Genomic DNA, 14,761 nt, shown 5'->3' with positions numbered 1-14,761 from the left:
AATGTTCAAAAGGCACATTACTCCCCACCCACACCACCACTACCAGCATGTCTCCAAGGCCCTCAGCTGGTGGAAGGGCAGAGAGATAACACACAGACTCCAGCATAATTTAGCTGTTCTTTATTAACATGTAATTTGGGGTGCTGAGGGTAGCCCCAACCTCTAGAAGGATAAGGTAGGTTCACAGTGTGTCCAGCTCACACCTTTCCCGGGTCTTCCTTCAGTGTCACAGTTCGGTTAAAAACAAGCTGGAAAGCAGAGCGAAAAGAATGACCACCTCTCCAGAACAAGGCCAGGGAGTCCTGGGCAGGTTTCACCACAGACACCTCCCCCTGACTTCCTTCTTAAGCCAAACAACCTGGGGACTAAGGATCAGGAGACCCAGGTCCTCTGTAACTTTGTGACTTGGGCAAGGGACTGGATGGAGCTCTAGGCTATAGTTTTATATGGATAACAACCGCTATGTTTGCCCCCTGCTTTGAGGAGTGAGAAAGGCAGGGTGGGCTGGGCACAGTGGCTCACGCCTGTAATCCCAGCATTTTGGGAGGGTGATGCTGGTGGATCACCTGAGGTCAGGAGTTCAAGACCAGCCTGGCCAACTTGGCAAAACTGTCTCTACTAAAAATATAAAATTAGCTGGGCGTGGTGGCATGTGGCTATAATCCCAGCTACTCGGAAGGCAGGAGAATGGCTTGAGCCTGGGAGGCAGAGGTTGTAGTGAGCCAAGATGGTGCCACTGTACTCCAGCCTGGGCAACAGGGCAAGACTCCATCTCAAAAAATAAAAATACAGGTAGGGTGGCTGGGTACAGTCAGTGGCTCATGCCTATAATCCCAGCACTCTGGGAAGCTGAAGCAGGAGGATTGCTAGAAGCCAGTAGTTCAAAACCAGCCTGGGCATAGTGAGACCTTGCCTCTACAAAAAAATTTCAAATTAGCCAGGCATGGTGGTGTGCACATGTAGTCTCAGCTACTGAGCTGGGAGGATAGCTTGAGCCCAGCAGTTTGAGGCCGCAGTGAGCTATGATTGCACCACTGCACACCAGCCTGGGCAAGAGTTAAGACCCTGTCTTTAAAATAAATAGAAAGGTTATTCGCTGTCTTAATGAAAGATATTAAAATCATAATTATTTTATATATTTTTTTTCTTTTTTTTTTTTGTCAAGACAGGGTTTCACCATGTTGGTCAGGCTGGTCTTGAACTCCGATCTCAGGTGATCGTCTTGACCTCCAAAGTGCTTAGATTACAGGCATGAGCCACCACGCCCGGCCTATTTTTTTTTTCTTTTCTTTTTTTTGTAGAGCTAGGGTTTTCACCATGTAGGCCAGGGTGGTCTCAAACTCCTGACCTCAGGTGATCTGCCTGCCTCAATCTCCCAAAATGCTGGGATTACAGGTGTGAGCCACCACACCCAGCCCCAAAAAATAATAATTAAAAAAAAAAAGAAGCCAGGTCTGGGTGTGGTGGCTCACGCCTGTAATCCCAGCACTTTGGGAGGCCAAGGTGGGCAGATCACAAGGTCAGGAGATTGAGACCATCCTGGCTAACATGGTGAAACCCCGTCTCTACTAAAAATACAAAAAAAATTAGCCAGGCGCGGTGGGACACGCCTGTAGTTCCAGTCACTCGGGAGGCTGAGGCCTGAGACTCGCTTGAACCCGTGAGGCAGAAGTTACAGTAAGCCGAGATCGTGCCCCTGCACTCCAGGCTGGGCAACAGAGAAAAAAAAAAAAAAAGAAAAGAAAAGATAAAAAGAAAGGCAGCCTTCATACAAAATTTTGTGCATGAACTTATCCTTAGTGCCCAGTTTCCTCATTAGTAGAATATGAACGCTGACCTCTTTAGGTGGTGAGGATTTACTAAGGGAATGTAGGCAGAGCACGTGGTACAGTGAATGGCAGCCACTGTCACTGCTGCAGTTAAGGGCAGGTGGGTAAAGTCAAGCACCTTTCCCTGATGGCTGTCTGGATCCACAGAGAAGTACCCAAGACGCTCAAACTGGAACTTGTTGAAGGGTTTTGCCAGGGCCACAGAGCAGTCCACTAATGCTGCCTCCACCACGCGTAGTGATGCCTGCAAGCAGGGAACTCAGGCAACCATCCAGCCAGGGAGGCCTACCTCCCTCATCCCAAACTCCATGAACCTACTGGGTTCAGGTCACTTAAGAATCCACCAGGCACCTCAGTAGGATCTTCAGGGTTCTTGTGCTGGAATCTGCAGCCAGAATGAAGGTCATACCCGCAGCCAGGCAGCTACAGCAGGCAATGAGCATCTTGTACCTGCCCCCACCCCAGCTCCATTCACTCACAGTCGCTCATAGAGGCGAACCTCACATGTCAAAGGCTGTGACACCCAGTGAATAAAGGCCTTTGGCTTCTCTCCAGCATCTGCCCTTCTGCAGGTCACCTCCAGACTCTCTACACAACCACTGGGGCCCTAAAAGTGGGGGGAGGGGAGCAGCAATTAGACCCAGGAACCATGACCAGGATTGCAGGCTGCACTCACATCCTGGCCCCAGCAGGCACTGCAGTAGGAAGGCTGCAGTTGGCTCTCACCTTGACAACACGCTGCAGCTCAATGACGTAGCCTGTATGCCTCAGGCCCACAGGCTGGCCCCAAGCCAGGCGCTTAAAGCCTGGCTCTGGCTCCTAGAGATAGGAAGTACGGTAGACACAAGAGACTACAAGGATCAAACAAGTGGGGAGGCTTCCCCACCTCCATGTCTGGCAAGCATTGGTTCATCAGAAGCAGGAAGTAGATGGACTGACAGAGATGAGGATAAAGATTCCCAGGACCAGACTCAGCAGCAAACAGGATCCTCTACTCCCACCATTTACCTCCTTGAAGTCAGTCCTCTCAATGAACACAATGGGTGCGAAAGGAACCTGATGGAAGCCTTTGGTCTCATCAGCTGGGAAGTTGGGCACCTGGATGTCCAAGGACTAAAGCAGGAGACAGGTATGAGTCATACTCAGCACAAGTACCCTCATGCCCAGGGCCAGGTGTGTACACACCCACACACACACACACACACACACACACACACGCAGATACTCATGTTGAGCAGGCCCACCTTGGCAGCGGGAAAATTGGTGATGATGACCCGTAGTGACTCCAGCACAGCCATGGCTCGTGGGGCTGTGTCATTCAGCACATCACGCACACAGGCTTCCAGAAGATGTGGCTCCATTGTGGTCTGTGCCACTGTCACTCCCACCTGGCAGGAAAGTTCAGCATCAGTCACCGCTACAATCACAAATTGCCACACTCAACCCTCATCTGTCCACCCAACCTGCTGGGCCATACCCGGGCACAGAAGTTGTTGATACCCTCAGGTGGGAAACCCCGCCGTCGCAGGGCCGTGAGTGTAAAGAGGCGTGGGTCATCCCAGTCCCTGTGGATAAGAAGGTGGTGGTGAGAACACCTTTGGGAGTACATGTCAATTAACCTTTAATAAGCCCAACAGCCACACCTACCGCACAGCACCAGTTGCTACAAGCTGAAGGATCTTCCTCTTAGAGACAACAGCGTAGTGTAGGTTGAGGCGGCCATACTCCCACTGAACAGGGCAGTAGACGTCCAGTGCATTGCAAAGCCAGAAGTAGGAAGAGCGTCTGGGGTGGGAAAGTAGGGTTAGGACTGGCCAGCTCTGGAACTAGGCAGAGATCACAGGAAGGGCTGCTGGAATTCCATTGGCCCTACCACCCCATGGACCCAGCTCCCTCACCGGGCCTGGAATTCCTTGGTGCAGAGTGAGTGAGTGATGTGCTCGATGGAGTCACAGAGGCAGTGTGTGTAGTCGTAGGTGGGATAGATGCACCTGTGGGGCATAGGCAGTAGGCCCTACCATCCAGCCCTACTCTGCCCTATCCCATGGCCCACTGCCCTGCTCCACAGCCCCACCACCCCACCCCATGCCACACCCACCATTTGTCCCCTGTGCGGTGGTGTGGTGTATACTTGACTCGATAGGCTACAGGGTCCATCTTGCCATCCTCCATCACCAGCTTCATCCGTAGTGTGGCCTCACCCTCTGAAAACTTGCCCTTGCGCATTGCCTGAGGAGAACAAGGACTCAGCCTGTCTCTAAGCATGGGGTATCTCATCCTAAGCACCTTGGCCCACCCAAACCCAGATGCTCCTCTAGGACCCCACCTCAAAGAGCAGCAGTGACTCCTCCATGGGACGGTCTCTCCAGGGTGAGGGAAGAGGATTATGGCCTTTGAGCTCCTCCCCTCGCTGGTGACACACATAAGCCAGACCCCTGTGGGGAAGGAGTGTGAGTACCCAGCATGGCTATGACCTAGTCAGCCTGCCTGGCTTTACGTCATGGTCCTGGCCTTACCTGCGGATGAGCTCCACAGCCCAGACATATAGCTGGTCAAAATAGTCAGAGGCATATGTCACTCTGTAAGGTGTGTAACCTGGGGCAGAATGAGACAAAGTATGAGCACCCAGCCAGAAACACCCAGTGGCAGGGAGGCCCACTAACTACCAGCCCTTCTAGGCTTTGCCCAGTCCATACCGAGCCAGGCCACCATGTCACAGATGGCAGTGAAGAACTTTGCTTCCTCCTTCTCAGGGTTGGTGTCATCAAAGCGCAGAAAACAGATGCCATTGTTGGCCTAGGAAAGTTGTAGCATCTGTGAACTCCCACATCATCCATCAGCCCCACAATCCTGTTCATTAAACTAGGACATTCATAGAGCTCTCTCATGTCAAGAACTTTTTTCTTTTTTCTTTTTCTTTTTTTTTTTGATGGAGTTTCACTCTGTTGCCCAGACTGGAGTGCAGTGGTGAGATCTCGGCTCACTGCAACCTCCGCCTCCCAGGTTCAAGCAATTCTCCTGCCTCAGCCTCCCAGTAGCTGGGACTACAAGCATGTGCCACCATGCCCAGCTAATTTTTGTATTTTTAGTAGAGATGTGGTTTCACCATGTTAGCCAGGTTGGTCTCAAACTCCTGACCTCAAGTTATCCACCCATTTTACCCTCCCAAAGTGCTGGGATTTGTAAGCATGAGCCACCACACTCAGCCTCATGTCAAAATTTAAAATGCCTTCAGGAATTTTTCCTCTCACCTTCCTGTATCTAAATGCCCAGATAAAGCACCTCTTACATCAATTTGGGACAGACAGCATAGCTTCTTTTTAAGCCTAGGGGCTACACTGGCAACTACCCCAAATTTGAACTCACTGACTCCTCAGCGGGAGGGAGCTACTTATTACAATAAGCTCAATAGATTCCTAGGTATCTGTCACACATGTGGTTCCTTTTCTGATCACCTGGGTACATTACTGGGAGCAGACAGCAAGGCAGGGACATGGTATCCACTCATGGGAACAGCAAGCGGTCATCTTGCTTGCCAGATCCCTAGATACATGCTTACCTTGGCATAGCCAAAGTTGAAATTGATGGCTTTGGCATGTCCAATATGCAGGATTCCATTGGGTTCTGGCGGGAACCGGGTACGTACCTGAGATAAGAGGAATGGGAAAAGAGAAATAAGGTCAGAACTCAGATGACCCTAAGGAAACAGATGTTCCCTCCCAGGAAGGCCATGGTGATGGGTGAACTGGGGCAGTATGGAGGCAGCCCAGGCACTCAGGCAGGCATTTGATGGCACAAGCTCATATGGCCACATTCCCACACACCTGCCCACCAGTAATCTCCAGGTGCTGCTTTAGTAGATTCATGGTGTGTGGAGTCATCACATAGCCTGGAGTCTTGTAGTTTTCACCTGTCAGGACCAGAATAAGCCTAAGGACCAGGCTGCAGCCAAAGCCTCTGACCCCGGGGGCCTGACTATAGGAGCTGCTGCCAAGATCCAGCTCTCCCCACGGTTTCGACATGCCCACTAACCAGGCTTATGGAACTTAAGGGCCTCTCCCCGGAGCTGCTCCATCAGAGACAGGGTCTGGTCAGCAGTCTCACCTGTGGGGAACAAAACAAGGAAAACTTGTCCTCTGGATACATTTACCATATCCTACAGCCAGAATAGAACCGAGTAGACCCCTCTTCGCTCAATTCCAGAGACAAGAGATCAAGAACCAGACATCTGAGGCCTCTCAGGCCAGTCTCTGGGCAAAGGGAACAAAGGAAACATCAGGAATTCCAGCCTTGAGACAGACGGCAGAGTACTGAGCAAGGCAGGGTACTGAGCAAGCCAAGGGCCTGAAGAGCCTGTGAGGACTCTTCTGGGGAGCCTCAGAAGTCAGGGAGCTGAATGCTGTGACAGGAGCCTTAAGCTTCTCACCATTCTCTATCACATCTTTTGCTGACCTCCGATCTGTTTCCTCCAGCCGCGCTTTGGCCACCTGAAAGAAGCCCCAGGTGCTTCAGAAAATGCCATCAGATTTTCTCTTGGTCAGGGTCCTGGGATCACTGTGGTTAGACACTTCCTTCCCCAGCCTGAAGTCTCACCATACCTTACCTCACCCTCAGGGACTCAGGGCCATGCCCAGCCTTACCTTGGGCTTCTTCTCCAGATCAGCCTCCATCTTGGGGCCCAGAAGGTGGAGGACCTGAGCAGATACCACAGTCAGGCAGTGACAGGAGTATCCTCTTTCAAGAAGCCCCTGACTGATCCTACCCACTGACTGAAGGCTTCCTAGACGGTCTACCAGCACTGACTGGAAGAACCTACCTACCCCATCCCACCTATTCTCCTCATGTGGGTCTGCTAGCTTAAAATGTTCTCTCTCTGGGCCGGGCGCGGTGACTCAAGCCTGTAATCCCAGCACTTTGGGAGGCCGAGGCGGGTGGATCACAAGGTCAAGAGATCGAGACCATCCTGGTCAACATGGTGAAACCCCATCTCTACTAAAAATACAAAAAACTAGCTGGGCGTGGTGGCGCGTGCCTGTAATCCCAGCTACTTAGGAGGCTGAGGCAGGAGAATTGCCTGAACCCAGGAGGCGGAGGTTGCGGTGAGCCGAGATCGCGCCATTGCACTCCAGCCTGGGCAACAAGAGTGAAACTCCGTCTCAAAAAAAAAAAAAAAAAAAAAAATGTTCTCTCTCTAAGCTGGGCGCAGTGGTTCATACCTGTAATCCCAGCACTTCAGGAGTAGGAGGTTGAGGCAGGAGGATCACGAGGTCAGGAGTTTGAGACCAGGCTGACCAACATGATGAAACCCCATCTCTACTAAATATACAAAAATTAAGTGGGTATGGTGGCACACACCTGTAATCCCAGTTACTCAGGAAGTTGAGGTAGGAGAATCACTTTAACCCAGGAGGTAGAGGTTGCAGTGAACTGAGATCACACCACCGCACTCTAGTCTGGATGACAGAGTGAGACTCCATCTCAAAAAAAAAAAAAAGCTCTCTTTGCTGAGGGTCCATACCGGGCTGCCACATATAGAGAGGAACTGTAGGCACAGCATCAAGACAAGCAATCTGCCTCAGCCACCACCCTCTTCGATGCCAACATCCTGAGAGGATGGCCACATTACCCTATGTATGAAAGAAAATTGAATTATTATTATTATTATTTTTTTTTTTGAGACGAAGTCTTGCTCTGTTTCCAGGCTGGAGTGCAGTGGCACAATCTTGGCTCACTACAACCTCTGCCTCCCGGGTTGAAGCAATTCCCCTGCCTCAGTCTCCTGAGTAGCTTGTGACTATGGGCATGCACCACCATGCCCAGCTAATTTTTTTGTATTTTAATACAGATGGGGTTTCACCTTGTTGGCTAGGATGGTCTCGATCCCCTGACCTCGTGATCTGCCCACCTTGGCCTCCCAAAGTGCTGGGATTACAGGTGTGAGCCGCTGTACCTGGCCGCAAACTGAGGTTTAAAGTGATTAACCTTGAATTAGGCACAACCCAGAGGCCTAAGTCTGTCACTACCCTTTCAAGTGCTGCTCGTTCCACACTGGGCTCTACTGTGCACTCCTCCCACCTTTCTTCCTTTCCTTTCCCTCCCTCCCTCTCTCTCTTCTTCCTTCCTTTCTTTTATTATTTATTTACTTAAGATGGAGTCTTGCTCTTGTTGCCCAGGCTGGAGTGCAATGGCACAGCCTCAGCTCACTGCAACCTCTGCCTCCCAGATTCAAGCAATTCTTCCACCTCAGCCTTCTGAGTAGCTGGGACTACAGGTACCCGCCATTATGCCTGGCTAATTTTTGTACTTTTAGCAGAGATGGGGTTTTACTGTGTTGGCCAGGCTGGTCTAAAACTCCTGACCTCAGGTAATCCGCCTGCCTCAGCACCCCCAAGTGCTGGGATTACAGGCATGAGCTACTGCACCCAACCTCTTAGGTTCAAGCAATCCTCCCACCTCAGCCCCACAAGTAGCTGGGACTACAGGTATGCACCCCATGTCTGGATAATTTTTAAATTTTCTGTAGAGATGGGTTCTCACTACGTTGCTCAGGCTCGTCTTAAACTCCTGGACTCAAGCAATCCCCTGGCCTCAGCTTCCCAAAGTGCTGGGATCATAAGCATGAGCCACCATGCCCAGCCCTCCTCCTGCCTTTTATCCCTTAGTGGATTCCAGGCCCTGTTCATGTCAAAGTCTTTGCCAGCTTCAGCTTAGTGAAGCATGCCCACCTGCATGTCCACTTCGTTCTTGATCATTTTGCCATCTGCCCACTTGAGCACAGCCCGAGCCTCTCCTAGAAGCATAGCCACAAGGAGCTGCAGAAAGGCAAAAAACAGTACTCCCCCCACCTCCGAAAGTTCCTGGCTAACCACAGGAACCAAAGCCTGAGCCCAGCCAGACCACTTTAAGTCACTCCTGTTCCTTCCCCCAGCCCCCTCACTCATGCCCAGAAGAAAAGGCATGACCAGAGATAACAATATAGCCCCATCTCAGGTCCTGCTCACCCATCAGCAGCCCGATGTTGAAACGGTAACGTTCCACCAGGAGCTGGGGCCGGTGCTTGTTAATGGCAGCCTCCACCTGCAGAAACCCAAACCGTGTGGTTCAGGAAAGCCACCTTCACAGATATTCTGGGAACCCACTCCCTTACTCTGGGTCCTCCTGGGGAGGGAAACTGAGCCACTCTTCTCCATGGCCAGGACTGGGGAGGTGGTCGATGCCTGGGGAAAGACTCACAGCCTCCTCAATCTGCTCTGGGGTCACAGTGACACCCACGCCACATTCCTGCTCAAAGTCCGCAGTGTCAATGGGGTCCAAGGGGTGACTCCGCACATACTCAAGGGCAGCTGAGAAAAAAGAGCCAATGAGTTTGTGGCATTTCTGCTCCAATAAGTGGACAGACAGGGTCCTAATCTCATGAAACTCCAAGGATAGTCTGGCCTCCTGAAAAGTTAGGCCCTGGCACCACCACCCTAGAGGACACAGGCAAGAAAGAAAGAAGCACGTGTCAAGAGTGGATGCTGCTCAGACCCTGACAGTTCCCTTGTTAGTCTCACCACCCACTCCATGCCTCAGTGTCTGTGCAGAACTAGATGTCTAGAAACTGGAGGACTTGGCAAAAAAGGTAAGACAAGGGTCTTGAGTGAAGGGAGGCACTGGTGGTCGAAATGGCAGGTCAGGGAGGAGTCTCACCGCTCAGCTGGGGCTCAGTGTGGATCTTCTTACTGGCTATGTAGCTTACAAGGAAGGAGAGACGCCGGGTATCCCTGAGTCGGGAGGCTAAGCCATATAACAGGGTTCCGGTAGCCTTGTCAATGGTGGAGCCCAGGGTCTGCTGAGCCTGGGGTCAGAGAGATCAAGAGAGAAGCCCCACGCTCAGTGAGAGGAAAGAGCAAAACAAGTGGGGCAGGTCCGGATCTGGATCCCGCCCCGCGCTGCGTGGCGGCAAGACCCGCAAACCAGGCCGGGGACAGTGGGGCTCGCACCTGGGTAGCGGCCTCGCGCAGCTGCGCGCTCAGAGTCTGGTTCTTGAGCGTCTCGCGGGCCTTCTGCTCGCTCAGGCCGAGGCCAGTGAAAAGCGACAGGGAGTCCAGAGCCGCCATTGCAGAGACACCGGAAACCAAAAGAAACTTAGGACCGAATCTGCAGGTCGGCATTCACCCGCTGACCAATGAAAGCGAAGTCTCTGGAGAGAGCCAATGGTGTTCTTCCTTGGCGGGAGGGGGCGGGGCGTTCCAGGGTCGTCTGCGCCATTTAAAGAACACGGGGCAGACTAACCGGCCTCTCCGGGGGCCTCTGTAGAACTGGGCGCTTGAAGGAATGTTGGCGCGCGGCGTAGCGTTCAGAAATACTCGCCACAAAAAAAAAAAAAAAAAAGAAAGAAAGACTCGCCACAGATCTGAAAGGAAGGTGTTAGGCCCCGAGGCAGGAGGAAAACACAGGCGTGGACTTTTGCTCTGACTTTTCTACTTCATCCCTGGGAACTCCATCTCAGTACAGTAACTTTCCTCGGGGGCAAATGCGAGTCCCTGTAGCATTTTTGACGCCACGCTTTGGAGTTGTTATGGAAACAGTTGAGCAAAATGACGCCCGGGAAATCCCTGATCCAGACTCCATCGCAGAGAATATGCAGAATGGCTGATCCAAAAGGCCCCATAAGTCCGACAGATTTTAGTTTTTGGGACACAGCTGGCCAGGAAAGGGAAGGGAAGAAAGAGTCTGGGCCAGGAGGGACCTCACAGAAGTTCTATGATTTGGTTTAAAATCTTGGCTGGAGGGGCCGGGCGCGGTGGCTCAAGCCTGTAATCCCAGCACTTTGGGAGGCCGAGGCAGGTGGATCACGAGGTCAAGAGATCGAGACCATCCTGGTCAACATGGTGAAACCCCGTCTCTACTAAAAATACAAAAAATTAGCTGGGCATGGTGGCGCGTGCCTGTAATCCCAGCTACTCAGGAGGCTGAGGCAGGAGAATTGCCTGAACCAGGAGGCGGAGGTTGCGGTGAGCCGAGATCGCGCCATTGCACTCCAGCCTGGGTAACAAGAGTGAAACTCCGTCTCAAAAAAAAAAAAAAAAAAAAAAAAATCTTGGCTGGTGCAGAGGCTCAGGCCTGTAATTCCAGCAGTTTGGGAAGCCGAGGCAGGCGAATTACTTGTGGTCAGGAGTTTGAGATCACCCTGGCCAACATGGTGAAACCCTGTCTCAACTAAAAATACAAAAATTAGCTGGGCATGATGGCACACGCCTGTAATCCCAGCTACTCAGGAGGCTGAGGCTGGAGAATTGCTTGAATATGGGAGGCGGAGGTTGTAGTGAGTCGAGATCATGCCACTGCACTCCAGCCTGGTAGACAGAATGAGACTCTGTCTCAAAAAAAAAAAAAAAAAAAAAAAATAGGCTGGGTGCAGTGGCTCACACCTGTAATCCCAGCACTTTGGCAGGCCGAGGCAGGCGGATCACTTGAGGTCAGGAGTTTGAGACCAGCCTGGCCAACATGGTGAAACCCCATCTCTACCAAAAATACAAAAATTAGCCGGGTGTGGTGGCGGACTTCTGCAATCCCAGCTACTTGGGAGGCTGAGGCAGGAGAATAGCTTGAACCCAGGAGGCGGATGTTGCAGTGAGCCAAGTCTGCACCATTGCACTCCAGCCTGGGCAACAGAGTGAGACTCTTGTCTCAAAAAAAAAAAAAAAAAAAAAAAAAAAATCTCATTCCACACTTCCCCTCCTGCATGGCAAAGCATGCAAATCTCAGGAAAACCACACACAAATTAGACCTTGAAATCCCTCTGCAGGCCTTTGAGAAAGGATATTTTATTGAAGTTGGGACAGAGTGGGACAAATGAGATGGAATCTTCATGATTATAGCTGCTGTGCTTAGGGATCTTCCCGCAGTCTCCCTGGACTTCCAGGACCTGCTACCTAAAACAGAATATAGAGATTGTGTGTGTGAAAAGGGGTTGAGGTAGAGGGTTGCAGAGAATGAGCAGCTGGTGATGGGATGGTAGAAATATCCAAATTTGAAATTGGAGCTCTTGCAGCCCTTGGTGATGCTCATACTTCTGGACCTTCAAGGAATAGGCAGGATTCTCACTAGCCTGTATCCATATTGTGTCCTTTGTGCCCACATCCCACTAATGACAATCTCCAAGTCTGGGCCTACATCTGGATACCACTTAAAGACCACATGCCAGGTGCTAGCCAGGGCCACATGCTGCATCAGTATCCAGGTCCAATGCTGTCCTGGGGCTTACCACCTCTCCATGGCCCCTTGGCCCCAGCCAGATGCCCAGCCCTGCAAGGTACTGCATGAGAAAGGCCAGGTGCAGGAATTAAGCAGGGGATGCAGACCCGTGGTGCTAAGGACAGGTACCAAAAAACAGAGCCATAGCCACACCAGCCTTGCACTGAATTTGAAGCTGCAAGTGCCCAGACAACCACAAAGGTGCCCATGATGAGCAAATCCATGCAGAGTGCCTGCCACTTTCACTGCCACTGTTTCCTCAGTACCTGATTCACTGATTCATTGTAGCACCATCACTAAGTCTTACAGGTCTGGTGATGGCCCCCTCAATGGGATCAAGATCTGCACTCCCTTTCCTGGTTACTTCATGGTACACTGTGGACCCCGTGGCTACATGTCATAGGATGAGGCAGTAGCCCCATGAGTGCCACCAAGAATGCCACAAGTGGTAGTACCAGTGCATGTCCAGCTAACCCTAGATGTCTATGACTTGCACAGAGCAGAAATGTTAAATTGTATGGGCCCGGTCTGGAGGTTAGCCTGCCTGCATGAGCCCTTGGCACTGCTTCCAGGAAAGTCAAGCGGAAAAAACAGGCAGCAGCCAGCAAGGCCCAGTTGTGGAATGGACAGAGGTAGAGTCCAGCAGCCAAGCCCATGGAGAGGTCCCTACGGCACAGGCTGATAACATAGAGGTAGGGTAGTAAAGACTACAGCACTCATGACAATAGTCTCATGCAGAGCCGGGCGCGGTGGCTCAAGCCTGTAATCCCAGCACTTTGGGAGGCCGAGGCGGGTGGATCACGAGTTCAAGAGATCGAGACCATCCTGGTCAACATGGTGAAACCCCGTCTCTACTAAAAATACAAAAAATTAGCTGGGCATGGTGGCACATGCCTGTAATCCCAGCTACTCAGGAGGCTGAGGCAGGAGAATTGCTTGAACCCAGGAGGCGGAGGTTGCGGTGAGCCGAGATCGCGCCATTGCACTCCAGCCTGGGTAACAAGAGCGAAACTCTGTCTCAAAAAAATAAAAATAAATAAATAGTCTCATGCAGATGCTACAGAAGGGTGCAGTGCAGCAGCAGGGCTGCAGTCAGAGGCGGACAAAGCTCCTTGATCAGTGCATCCAGCACATATAGCCAATGATGGCCAGACTCCCTTGCACTTGGGGCTGCCCATGGTTAAAAACCCAGAGCAACCCATGCCTAGTAGGCCCTCTAACAGTATTACATCTGCCAGTACCGGCACATAGGCCACCAATTCCGTTTCTGCAGGTCCCACACTCAGGTTTTCACACCCCTCTCCACAGCCAGTGGTTTCACATGATCCTTGTGTTGTCCCCATCAGAAAAAGCCAACATTGGTCAGGGGGCTAGCTTTCCCCAGGAACTTATTGCTACTCCTAGCTCCAAATGAAACAGGGCTACCAGCTCGGCCTCAATGCCGAGCTTCTTGAGACTGACCCCATGGGCTGAGATGGGAATGAACCTACAGGGCTGCCAGGACCCTGCCCCACCTCTGCCTGTCTTAACACACTTGAGCAACCCTTAAATACCTGCCTCATCAGTACCTTTGTTCTCCATCTCCTTCCAGCTAGAGATGTCCACCTTACCCCACAAGCAACTGGAGAGTGGAGGGGGCAGCATTCTCTACAAAGGGAGGCAGGGAGGCTTTTCACAAGACTTGTCCTTGCTATTTGTACAAGGTTGCAGAGGCTCTAGGCTAGGACAGACTTACAGAACCACTTGAAAGGGAATAGCCTGGCACCGCTGCCAGGAGCCAAGGTCTCAGGGACTCTTTTATTATTTTTAAAAGAGTTTCACTCTGTCACCCAGGCTGGAGTGCAATTACACAATCTCAGCTCATCACAGCCTCCACCTCCTGGGCTCAAACGACCTTCCCATCTCAGCCTCTGAAATATTTGAAACTACAGATGCATACCACAACACCCAGTTAATTTTTTTTTTTTTTTTTTTTTTAATTTGAGACAGAGTTTCGCTCGTTACCCAAGCTGGAGTGCAATGGCGTGATCTCGGCTCACCGCAACCTCCGCCTCCTGGGCTCAGGCAATTCTCCTGCCTCAGCCACCTGAGTAGCTGGGATTACAGGCATGCGGCAACACACCCAGCTAGTTTTTTTGTATTTTTTTTAGTAGAGACGGGGTTTCACCATGTTGACCAGGATGGTCTCAATTTCTCGACCTCGTGATCCACCTGCCTCGGCCTCCCAAAGTGCTGGGATTACAGGCTTGAGCCACCGTGCCCGGCTTTAATTTTTATATTTTTAGTAAAGATGGGGCTTCCCCATGTTGCCCAGGTTAGTTCCGAACTCCTGGGCTCAAGCCATCCTCCTACCTCAGCCCAAAGTGCTGGGATTACAGGCATAAATCACCACACTTGGCCGGTTTCAGGGACTCTTAAGGGAAGACTCTTAAGGCTGGCAGGCCCCAGCACCCTCCCTCCAATAGAAGTCAGACAAGATCAGCTCTGGTCCTCTTTGCCTGTCCTCTTTTCAGGGCAGCAAGATTTGCCCCACGGCAGTTTTCCATCTGCAGGGATCCAGATGTTGTTCAAGCAAACAAAAAGCTGAGAACAGGCCAGATGTGGTGGCTCACGCCTGTAATCCAAGCACTTTGGAGGCCAAGGCGGGTGGATCACCTGAGGTCGGGAGTTCAAGACCAGCCTGACCAACATGG

General features: G+C 51.5%; 1 protein-coding gene across 1 annotated transcript; it reads right to left on the bottom strand.

Moving 5' to 3' along the window:
- Positions 1 to 105: 105 nt before the first annotated feature.
- QARS1 (glutaminyl-tRNA synthetase 1) lies at positions 106 to 9,972 on the bottom strand. The gene is made up of 24 exons (XM_003936673.4): positions 9,812 to 9,972; positions 9,519 to 9,666; positions 9,063 to 9,172; positions 8,831 to 8,906; positions 8,555 to 8,619; positions 6,470 to 6,523; positions 6,256 to 6,316; positions 5,862 to 5,933; positions 5,654 to 5,739; positions 5,389 to 5,475; positions 4,526 to 4,625; positions 4,346 to 4,424; positions 4,156 to 4,264; positions 3,928 to 4,058; positions 3,728 to 3,820; positions 3,477 to 3,614; positions 3,307 to 3,394; positions 3,074 to 3,217; positions 2,838 to 2,942; positions 2,556 to 2,648; positions 2,309 to 2,436; positions 2,148 to 2,214; positions 1,948 to 2,073; positions 106 to 248 (listed from the first exon to the last, which is right to left on the bottom strand). Exons 1-24 carry the CDS (start codon positions 9,926 to 9,928, stop codon positions 198 to 200), a joined length of 2,328 nt encoding a protein of 775 aa, XP_003936722.3. The 5' UTR covers positions 9,929 to 9,972; the 3' UTR covers positions 106 to 197.
- Positions 9,973 to 14,761: the final 4,789 nt, after the last annotated feature.

Source organism: Saimiri boliviensis, chromosome 8 (genome assembly GCF_048565385.1).
Source record: "Saimiri boliviensis isolate mSaiBol1 chromosome 8, mSaiBol1.pri, whole genome shotgun sequence".
Classification (NCBI taxonomy): Eukaryota; Metazoa; Chordata; class Mammalia; order Primates; family Cebidae; genus Saimiri; species Saimiri boliviensis.
Note: the sequence above shows the minus strand (reverse complement) of the source record. Positions and strands in the feature narration are given on the sequence as shown.

Bases quoted from the DNA above. Each gene is read 5' to 3' on its own strand.
- QARS1 (XM_003936673.4), bottom strand. From the start codon at position 9,928: ATGGCGGCTCTGGACTCCCTGTCGCTTTTCACTGGCCTCGGCCTGAGC. The intron at 3,395-3,476 runs GTAGGTGTGGCT...TCTTATCCACAG, and splicing joins GTAGCAACTGGTGCTGTGCG to GGACTGGGATGACCCACGCC. The intron at 249-1,947 runs GTGCTTGACTTT...TCTGCTTTCCAG, and splicing joins CAGACAGCCATCAGGGAAAG to CTTGTTTTTAACCGAACTGT.